This window comes from Hippichthys cyanospilos, chromosome 17, assembly GCF_059441005.1.
Source record: "Hippichthys cyanospilos isolate Australia breed blue-spotted pipefish chromosome 17, RoL_Hcya_1.0, whole genome shotgun sequence".
Lineage (NCBI taxonomy): Eukaryota > Metazoa > Chordata > Actinopteri > Syngnathiformes > Syngnathidae > Hippichthys > Hippichthys cyanospilos.
In genome coordinates, this window is record NC_142385.1 from 5398832 (window position 1) to 5409237 (window position 10406).

Here is a 10406-nt window from a genome sequence, read left to right on the forward strand (position 1 = left end):
ATACAGCCCCACTTAATCTCTTTTTTTTTGATGCAGGAGAGGGGGTTAATTTTAACTAATGCAATTATAATGGGCATGTATAACATTGATCACAGTTTGTAGATGTAAACTTTATTTTTTTTTTTTTAGATTTGATCATTTTCCAAATTCCCATCCCCCCCATTCATTTTTTTTTAAATAATTTTGGGCGATTACATTAACTTCTGACTTTTACAGATCTTAGTGAAACTTAAAAACTGGGTTAAAATTTGTAGGAGGTGCAAGTGAGTTTTTTTTGTTACACAATAAACTCATAAAATAGTGATTTTCCCAAACATTAGGTGTGTTCTAAGTGTTATGAGTTTTTATGCATGTTTAGACCCTGAAAATTGGTATTTCTGTCAAATCTTGACACAATCGGATCATCTGGGTCAAGTAAGTTGAAATTCAGTTTTTTTTTTCCCCAAACCATGGTCTTATTTTATTAATTTACCGTGACTATTGTCATAAAACAGATTTAGGTTCTCCAATGTCATACACGAAAATTCCCAGGTACTCATTATATATGAAGAGGAAAATAAGGTAATGCAAACAATATTTTGCTATGATATGAAATTGCAATGAAATACACTTTCCAGAAAGAAGTGACACAGTGTGAGCATATTGAAAGAGACTTCTTTTCCACTTGTGTGCCTCTGTCGTTGTACACAAAGCACTTGGATATAGGTTACAATGAATTTATTCATGAGTTTGTGGCACTTGACATGTGCGCACTCTCAAAAGTTAAAGTGTATCTAGGACATTGGGTTTTTAGAATGTCATTTATCAAGTATTTGTAAACAAATGAGGCGTGAAGCACATCACCGTTGCCTTGGTAACGTCCAACATCCAATTATGTTAAAATAATCATTGCGAGTACCACCATGACTTTTTCCATCAACTGACCCTTGCAGAAAAGCCTATTACCACGTTTATTCGCTGCAATTGGCCAGTTTGTTACCAAAGTTAATGGGAAAATAATATTCCAATTAGTAGGGCACACTTCTGTCAATGCATTTTTCCCATCTTCTTTTATTTCAGTCTTATTTGAATTTAAATGGAGAGCTCCTCCATGTGTTTGTGTTTTCTCATTTAGATTCATGAATTATTCACTAAGAAATTAAAGAAGTGTTTAAAAATTAGCCACAATAACAGCTAAGCTTCCATTTTCTAAGGATTATGACGACATTCAGCACCAGTTAGCGCTAGCATACCCTAGCAAATATGCTGGCATAAAAATATCTTGCATGCACTGACAATGTCAAGATAGAAACAAAAACAAGGAATCTATAGTTCAGCCATAGTAATTGTAAAATGAAAAAGATATGGTGGCATATGAGACGCATATACATCCTGTTTAACTACCCAAGGTGGTACTGTATGATTTTATTGTGAATCATAGTGATTCACACATTTCAAGCATTGCTTAGGATTTTATGTATAAACAGTGTTGGGCAAATTACTTCAAAACTAATGCATTACTTTTTACTTATTACGGTCATTCCAAAGTATTTAGTTACATTATAATGTTACTGTATTTGAAATATAAGACATTATACTATCTAGCGACTAATCCAGTGGCCTTTTTAGCCCCTCAGGTGGGTGCGGAATGGGCAATGTTTTTTACGCGCTACGGTTGAATGATAAGTAAATGATGACCAGGATTATTGTTCGTGATGTTTCCAGATTATTTACTATTTATACTGTTTCCATACTACTCGAGGCTGGGATGAATACTGATGACTAAATATCTACAGTAAAGGGGAGTGGAATGGTGCAAAATGAAGGTTATTATGTGTAGTATTGGGCATCTAGAGAATAGCGTTTAGCGTCAGCGTTGTGTGTTTGCGCTTGTGTTGTGTGGCGGGAAAAATTGTATAATCTCCCCGTCACCCATCACCGTACAGCTCACATACCTGCGCTTAAATATGCTTATGCTTAAATATGCTTAAATAATTCCTCAAGACCCAGTGACCACTTATGCAATAATCAGACAATAAACAATGGCTAATACACAACACTTCTATTGCATTACTTTTACATTACTCCCACCAACATTCTGGAAACATAATGTACGTAATGGAAATATGGATTTGGAATTCTAAATGTAGCTCATTACACTCATTACACATCCATTGGAATTACCTTAAACTAAACCTAAGTAAACTTACATGCTCAAAATGATCCCAAAATAAATATTATTGCTCCTGTAGACTTATAAATGATACCTAGGTAGCTGGAATAGTAAAATAAAACTTTACATAAATGACCTCAACAAAGTTCTCTGCATACCAACAATAACTCTTCAATGTTGAATCTTACACTACCGCATTACAGCAAAAAGTAATGCATGATAGTAATTACATTACATTTGTAATGCATTACTCCTAACACGGTGTAAAAATCTATATGAATTCCAACTAAGTGGCGCAGAAGTGGAAAGTGAAGTTCAAATGTGCTAAAAGCCGAGCTCAGGCAGCCATGCACAAACGATATAAATTCCGGTTTTATGTTTGGGTTGTAGAATTGTCAGTCTGAAAAGTTCCAATACCTTAGCGCAACAAGTGTCTGTTTTGTGTCCAAGCATTGTGATGCTAAAAAGAACAGATGGCTGTTTTGAGACCTTGGTACATTAATAAGGCAGATCAAAGTAAATGAGCTTCTTTCATTAAAACCATATGAGCCCTCCATGAGACATGAGTCATTTTGAGCATTTGTGGATTTTCCAAAAAGAACATCTTGAACAGGTTGTGTTACAGGTTTTTCGCTGCCTGAATCTTTTTGGATGATAGAAAGTGTATAGAAAAGGCTCTGAAAAAAAACAATTTTGAACTCCTCCGAAGTTTTTGCTCTTGTTTGGGATGAATACAATATTGCTAAAAGACTTTCAGCAAATAGGTATCTGCCTCTAATTTCCCCACAGACCAATGATGATTGGATTGTTTCGGTTTCTGTAGTCATTATGTATGGTACTGGCTTCGATATGTGCTTATACAACATAATCGTATTTCACATTCAAAACCTGTGTGCTCAAATGAATCATTAGCCCTCGAAAATGCTCGCCTTTTTTCACAAAAATCTAATTTAATCAATAAAAGGCAAATATTCTTAAATAATATAGTTCTGTAAGAATGGAATACTTCACGGCACAGATTGCTTGCCTGTTTGTAACCTGATAAAATATTGCACATCAACATTGTGAGCTGTGTTTAATGCAATGAACCCTGTCTTATAAAGGTAATTTAAGAAAGTAGAAAAAATTAACATTTTTGACAAGTTTGCCAACTAGAGTGAAAACATTTGGAAGTACAGTGAACCCCCATATTACAGCGTCACTGGTTAACGTTTATTTCATGTTGCGACATGAAATACTGAGTTTTTTCATCCCTTAATGCTATTTTTCCAACTTTGTGACAAAAACAACTGTCATGACCCTAGGAGGTTGGCTGTATTTTTGTTGTTTTGTTTCCATCTGGAGGCGCTCCATGGCTCCAAACGACAACAAAATAAATCTCATCTTTTTCTTGTGTTCATTTCCGTAAGTTATATATTTGGTGCGTGTTAAGTTAAGCATGTTTCAGATTTCCCACATTGTGAGTGTTCAGTAAGCATCTCGCCAGTGTAACGTTGATTGCGCTCGAAGCAGTTGTTTTTCCAATTCCTCGTGACGTGGTTTGAGTTCATTTTCCCATGAATGCTCAATGTTGTTCAGCATTCGTTTTTCACCAAGTTTATGATTGTGTGTATATGCCAAAAGACTGCAATTATTAAATGAGTCAAATAGCTTTACTTTTCCGTGTGTTCTAACCGGTGCACTCTTAACTGAAACAGCTGGAGAAATCATAACTTTTTCCCCTTGGTTTTAGTAATATTCCTGTGTGTGAACAAGGATGGACTAACATTGGTTCAGTCTGCTTGCTTTTTTTTATTGAAAATAATGCCATAACAACCTCAGCTAACACATGCTGCTGTTAGCTGCAACAGGCACTTGATGCTAACAGCCAGCTGAAATCTCCCCCCTCTAGCTCGTCCCATTATGGTAATTATTTTAGGCAAAAATATGGCCGAAGTAAAAATGCACATCTGTGCAACAAAACCCGGCTTATGTGGCTGATAGATGAATCTTCCTTGAATGGTGTAAAAAAAAAAAAAAAAAAAAATCGAATCCTCAAGTTATCGTTTATTGGACGCACTCATACATTAGGCCAGGGGTGGCCAAGTTCGGTCCTCAAGAGCCACAATCCAGACTGTTTTCAATGTATCTCTTCAACCAACACACCTGAGTCAAATCAGCGTCATTATCAGGATTGTGCAAAGCATGCTGATGAGCTAATCATTTGAATCAGGTGTGTTAGTTGAAGAGACACAATGAAAACAGGCTGGATTGTGGCTCTTGAGGACCGAACTTGGCCACCCCTGCATTAGGCCTTCGTTTTTCGGGAAAAAAGAATCTTGTTTTTGAGGAGTTATGGTAGCTTGCAGATCGCTTCAGTGACAGAAAGTAGAACAATTCACTTGCATTAGCGTCGTCGTGCTCAGCACTGATAAAATCCTTTGATCACCCCGAAGAGATTCACAATGGGCAGGAGTTGAAAAAATAAGAATTTTGAATTTCTTTTTAACTTTATCTACAGCTCAGCAGTTAGCACACAGCGCTTTCATATTCGATGTGACATCATTTTATTCTCTTTATTTTCTTTGCACTTCCCTGTACTCCTTGAAACGAAGTTGTACAACCACTTATTTTGATTGGGGCATTTTCCTTCCACTGGATATTTGTGCTTCATAGTATTTCTATTTTTTTTTTTATCTTATTGTGTGTTTTATACTAAATGTCTTTTATGAACAAACAGAAAAAAGAGAAAATTTAATTCAATTTACGGGAAAAAATGCTAAATATGGATATGTCGTGCACTCAAAAGTAAGTTATTTTACTTTACAAATAGTATGTTTATAGTTGTTCAGCGCTTTTTAGGGAAATTGGGACCAGGCTGGTGGGTATAGCAAAAATGTACCTATAATTAATACCAATCGCTTTTTAAGTATATCATGATTTTACCTGTCCGGTCCACTTGAATATACTTTTTCCTCTGTGGCCCCTGAGTTAAAATAGGTTTGACTGTCCTTGCTGTTCGCCTATCTCACCAATTGGCAAAATACGGAGACAGGCCCATGCATTGCAGAACAGCCATTCCACTAGTTTGAGCAGTATTATCCTTTCAGATTTTCTAATGTGAGCTTTGGTGAGCATGGGTCTGGCTAACAAGCTAAAATTCACAACAAGTTGACACTGGGTCTATGTTTCAAGTGTGGTAGATTCTCCACCTACCTCTTGCGCTTCCTAAAAAGCCTCCACTTCATTTCCGACCGGCTCCCACATCATTTGAACGTTCCCATGACGAGCGTCTCTGACGTGAACTCGAACTGGTTGCTGGAGGATGCGGACTTGCCCCAAGAATACAAGCTAGGTGGCCGCTGCTTAAATGATGATGTGTACCTATAGAAGCTCCTGTTTTTTTATTTATTTTTTTATCAGGATGAAAAGGGAAAACACACACAAAAAAATGAATACATGTGCATACAAATGAACAAAAGAAAACAATATGATTACAGTATTCACATACACTGAAAAAAGGGTTGCATTGAATTTACTGAAATGTATTGTCTTTTGTTAAATTAAAAAAAAACTGTCCAACCATTAACAACATTTGATTCCACTTCTGTTTTACATTTCTACTTCCTACTAGAATAACTATAGTGTGAAAGTACAAACACTATTACTGAGGGAAAAACTGTGGACTAATTGACATGTGTACTGCAAGCATACATGCAAAATGTATTTTGGAGCCATTGGATTTACTCGATGACTTGGATGTGCATGATTAAAATATGTAAAATTAATTTTATATTAATATTTTGGAAAGAGTATTAGAGAGAATGAGTTGAGAACATTTTAAGCATGGCTGCCCAAAAGGTAAGTTTTTGTTTTCTCTCAGTGTATTCAGTATACTAGTAGTGTGCAGTTTAATGAATAACTGTTGCTCACTTTCTACCAAAGTGGTGAATTTTGAAATGTAAAAACATTGAAATCTAATATAATCATAATCATGGATGCTCTTCTTCTTTCAAGACCATAACATTATTAGGAACTAGTTAAAATCTCACTCAAGGCTTGTCTAACCATAACCAGTCTTATTTAAACCCGCATAATGCCCCCCTCATTGTGTGTAATAAAAACCTCTGTCCACGTTGCTTTGTTTATTCAACCCTTTCACTCCCGTTGGGACATTGCGTACAACAGCTTTTCAAAAAAAAAAAGAACAATAGTAATAGCAGCAATAAGATGAAATGTTATCCCAGCGGTTCATTAAACACCTATCAACACATTCTAGTGACATTTAACAACTTTTCTATACATAACAAGCCAGTACTGGGCCCACTCAACAAGGTAGGTTGTGTTGTACAATTTCCCTTGAACCATCTAGCACTGCGGAAATATATTGATAATATGTGCATTATATGTGTGTTGGAATAGATTACACTGATTTCTGGACTTCACTGGCACATTTATATTATCCATCCATCCATCCAGATCTACTTATCCTCACAAGAGTCGCAGGCTTGCTGGTGCCTATCCCAGCTGACTTCAGGCAGTAGGTGGGGGACACCCTCAACTGGTTGCCAGCCAATTGCAGGGCACACAGGGACGGACAACCATTCACACACTCAATCACACCTAAGGACAATTTAGAATGTCCAATTCACCTTTTATGCATGTTTTGGAAGTGTGGGAGGAAGCCGGAGTGCCCGGAGTGAACCTACGCAGGCTGGGGAGAACATGCAAACTCCACACAGGAAGGTCAAAGCCAGCTAGATTTAAACTCGGGTTCCTTAAACTGTGAGACAGACGTGCTATTCACTGTGCCACCGAGCCACCATTATTATTATTATTATTATTATTATTATTATTATTATAATAAAATGCAGAACGAAAATATTGACAAATTTTCCAAGTATCCTAGACTTATATACAAGTTATATACGTCATAAGTTTTATTTCTTTTGAAAAAAAAAAATCTGGAGTGAAAGGGTTAAATTGCTGCTGCATAAATTCAGCACAGTGTGATTTCATTCATTTACGAGCATACCAAATCGCTGGGCGGCAGTAGTGTTGAAAAATTTTGTCCAATCAGAAAGAAGTTTTGCCTCTGACATCACCAGTATCTGCGTCTTTGGCAGGAAAAAGTAGTGCCATGATGCAAATCTCCATTTTAAACTTGTTACTTGCAACCACGAAACCAAATGTCCACTTTGGCCGAGGGTTTTGGATGATTCGGTGATGTTTAAAAAAAACAAAAATATCAACACTATGTTTTTAACAAATTGGTTCATTATGCTGTCCTGACTCCGCCCATGGTCGAATGATATTTTTGACATTTTGTCTCACAGCTCAATTACTCTTTACTCCAAAATACTTTTGAAGCTGCAACTATTACATTTTCAATGATTGAATAAAAATATTCCCCAATTAGCTTTTGAATCAATGAAAGTAATAATACCCTTGTGTAATATTTTGATCATTTTCTTCCACATCATTGTCACAGTTATTTAAGTAATTGATTGTAATGTCATTTGAATATGTTGTCACCAGCTGGGTGAAACTTCAGCTCCCCAGTGGATTTGTTTTTGCAGTGTGAATTGTAATTGCGTATACACAGCACCAGGTGATGCAGTGGTGCTCTCATTATCAAAATCTTTGCAAGAGTTATAAACGTTTTGTTTTCCAAATCCCATTCATGGTTGATGTGATTTACAATAAAAATCAGTACATTATATCATTTTTTCTTCAAGTTAAAATGTTAAAGATATTGGTACTCCTATGTTAATGTTCCAAATCAATTTACATTCATTATTATATATTGGTTAATTTTTTTTTTTTTTCCGGCATAAAATTGTTTGCTTGGTCAAAAATGTTTCAATCAGTTTCCATCAGGATCGACACATTTTGTTTATTTCAGGGACTTTGAGGCAATTTTTTTCAGTTTCAGACTAACCTGTAGCTTGTATAAACTGTTAAAAGTAAAATCAACATTTGTCGAAAGTTGATTTATATTGCTTTTTTTTTATTTTTTTCATGTTAAGAAAACAATTTCAGGTATACAATTCTTATAGATAATGCTCTTATTTACAGTCACCATGGCGAGTTGGGTGTGTGAAATGTTTTCTCTTCCCTGGGGGGAGCTTTACAAAAAATAATTGAGAAGCACAGATTTTTCATGGAACAAAATGGGTAACAAGAAGGAGACTCCTGAAGAAAAAGGAGAAAACTGATTAATAAAATAATTTTTACATTTTATATTAAACATTAGGTCAGTTTTTGGAAAAAAACTAAAAATACAACCAAATCATTTAGGGGGGGCTTCAGCCCCGGAAAATCAGTCGCACTACGCCACTGTTGAAAAGTGTAAATAAAATTTGTGCAAATAAAGAAAAGTATTTCCATACATACTTGTGTCGGTTCTTAAGGTACTCCCTGTAGTTCTTGGTGAGCAGCGTGTAGAGGAAAGGGTTAATGCAGCTGTTGCTGTAGGTGAGGCTGGCCACCAGGTAGTTGATGCAGGTATGCGTCCTCGAGGCCAAGCTCAGCGGCTTGCTGTGGTACAGCGGCAGCAACTGCCAGATCCAAAAGGGCAGGAAACACGCCCAGAACACCAAAACGATGGTGAATATCATGAGGAGAACCTTTTGCTTGGGCGAGCGCTTGCCTCCTCTGCCCACGACCGAGTTGCGCTGGGACTCCAAATAGGTGCGCGCCAGCTTGATGTACAGGTATCCGATGATGAGGCCAGGAGCCATGATGCTGGTCCCGAACAGGACCGTCACGTAGACTTTGTAAGCCACGGGCGCCCACGTGGGTGCGCACATCCTCTTCACGGCCCCGTCCGGCGATTTGGCGCTCGTCTGGGCCACCATGATCATCATGGGCACGGTGAGGAGCAAGGAGAGCATCCACACGCCCCACGCCAGAGCCTTGCGGTAACTCTTGGAGCGACGCGCCGTGTCCAGCGGCTTGGTGACGGCCAGGTAGCGCTCGGAACACATGACGGTGAGCGTGAAGATACTGGCGTGCATGGTGAGGAGGTCGAGGCTGAGCAGGACGCGGCAGCCCACGTCGCCGAAGTACCAGTCCTTCAGGAAGTAGGTGGACACCACGAACGGGATGGTGGACAGGTATAGCAGGTCCGCGAGAGCCAGGTTGATGATGGAGATGTACATGGACGTTGCGAAGCGGATGGAGTGGCACATCACCACCAGCGTGTACACGTTCCCGGACACTCCGACGATGTACACCACGGACAGGAGGGTCCCAAAAGTGGAAGTGATGACGAGTTCCTCATCGGCCGTCGGCGGACCCGTATTGAAAAAAGACTTATTGCTCATCTTGTCCTTTCTTTTCTTTTTCTTCCCTCGATCAAACGAGTCAACCGAGTGCGTCGCCGTATAGAAGTTTTCGGAAAGATGCGCTTGTTCACGCAGGCTGTCTGCCGCCGCTTCTATCAGCCCGCAAGATCGCAGCGGCATGTGCACTGCAGTTTTACTCTTGACGTCATCACCATAACTCTCGTAACGAAGCTCCGTCTGGCAACAATTCGTTGACCATAATATTAGGCACACGTGCACACTCTAATACGGGATTCACGCAAACTTTAGAGGTTATCCTCATAATAAAAGTGAATATAATATATGTGTATAATATAAAAGACTACATTACAAGAAAATTAATTGCAACATCACTTTACATTCTAATTTTCAACGACTACATCGCATAATGTATCATTCGTCTATTTTTAGCAACGCGTTTAATTTGAAAGGACAGTTCATAAAAATAGGAAGATAAAACGAGCTAGTCAATCTTTAATAAAAAAATGCAAAAGAAAATTTGCCATTTTATTTTGAGTTTCTGCTAAAATGTATGAGAAATAAATAGCTATAATTGGTGGGGTACACATTGGCATTGTTGTTGATATGTCTGTCTTACAGATGTACTGGATTCGAATCTCAGCTCATTCCTATGTGGAGTTCTTGCTTCCCCTAACAGGTTAATTGAATATTCTAAACTAGCCTGAGAAGAAGAGGCTGGATGGCTGTACTTTTGCTCTGAGATTGATAACCTATGGGTTTACTTTGCTTCTCATCTGGAATAGCTACAGTATATCGTCCCAGCTCACCTCTGATGAAGACGAGAAAAATGAATAAATATGATTCATGCCACGCTGAGCCACAGCAGTTGTTTATTTATTCATTACAACAACTTTTTATGCTTATGCCTGTTTCAATTTTGCTGACCGCCCATATTCCAAATTTGTAAAATATTTCATGTTTATGTA

At 37.9% G+C, this 10406-nt stretch overlaps 1 protein-coding gene across 1 annotated transcript; it reads right to left on the bottom strand.

Moving 5' to 3' along the window:
- Positions 1–5352: 5352 nt before the first annotated feature.
- Positions 5353–9571, bottom strand: LOC148409321 (urotensin-2 receptor). Its single transcript, XM_088439254.1, has 2 exons — positions 8528–9571; positions 5353–5527 (listed from the first exon to the last, which is right to left on the bottom strand). Exons 1-2 carry the CDS (start codon positions 9457–9459, stop codon positions 5398–5400), a joined length of 1062 nt encoding a protein of 353 aa, XP_088295380.1. The 5' UTR covers positions 9460–9571; the 3' UTR covers positions 5353–5397.
- Between the last annotated feature and the right edge of the window lie 835 nt (positions 9572–10406).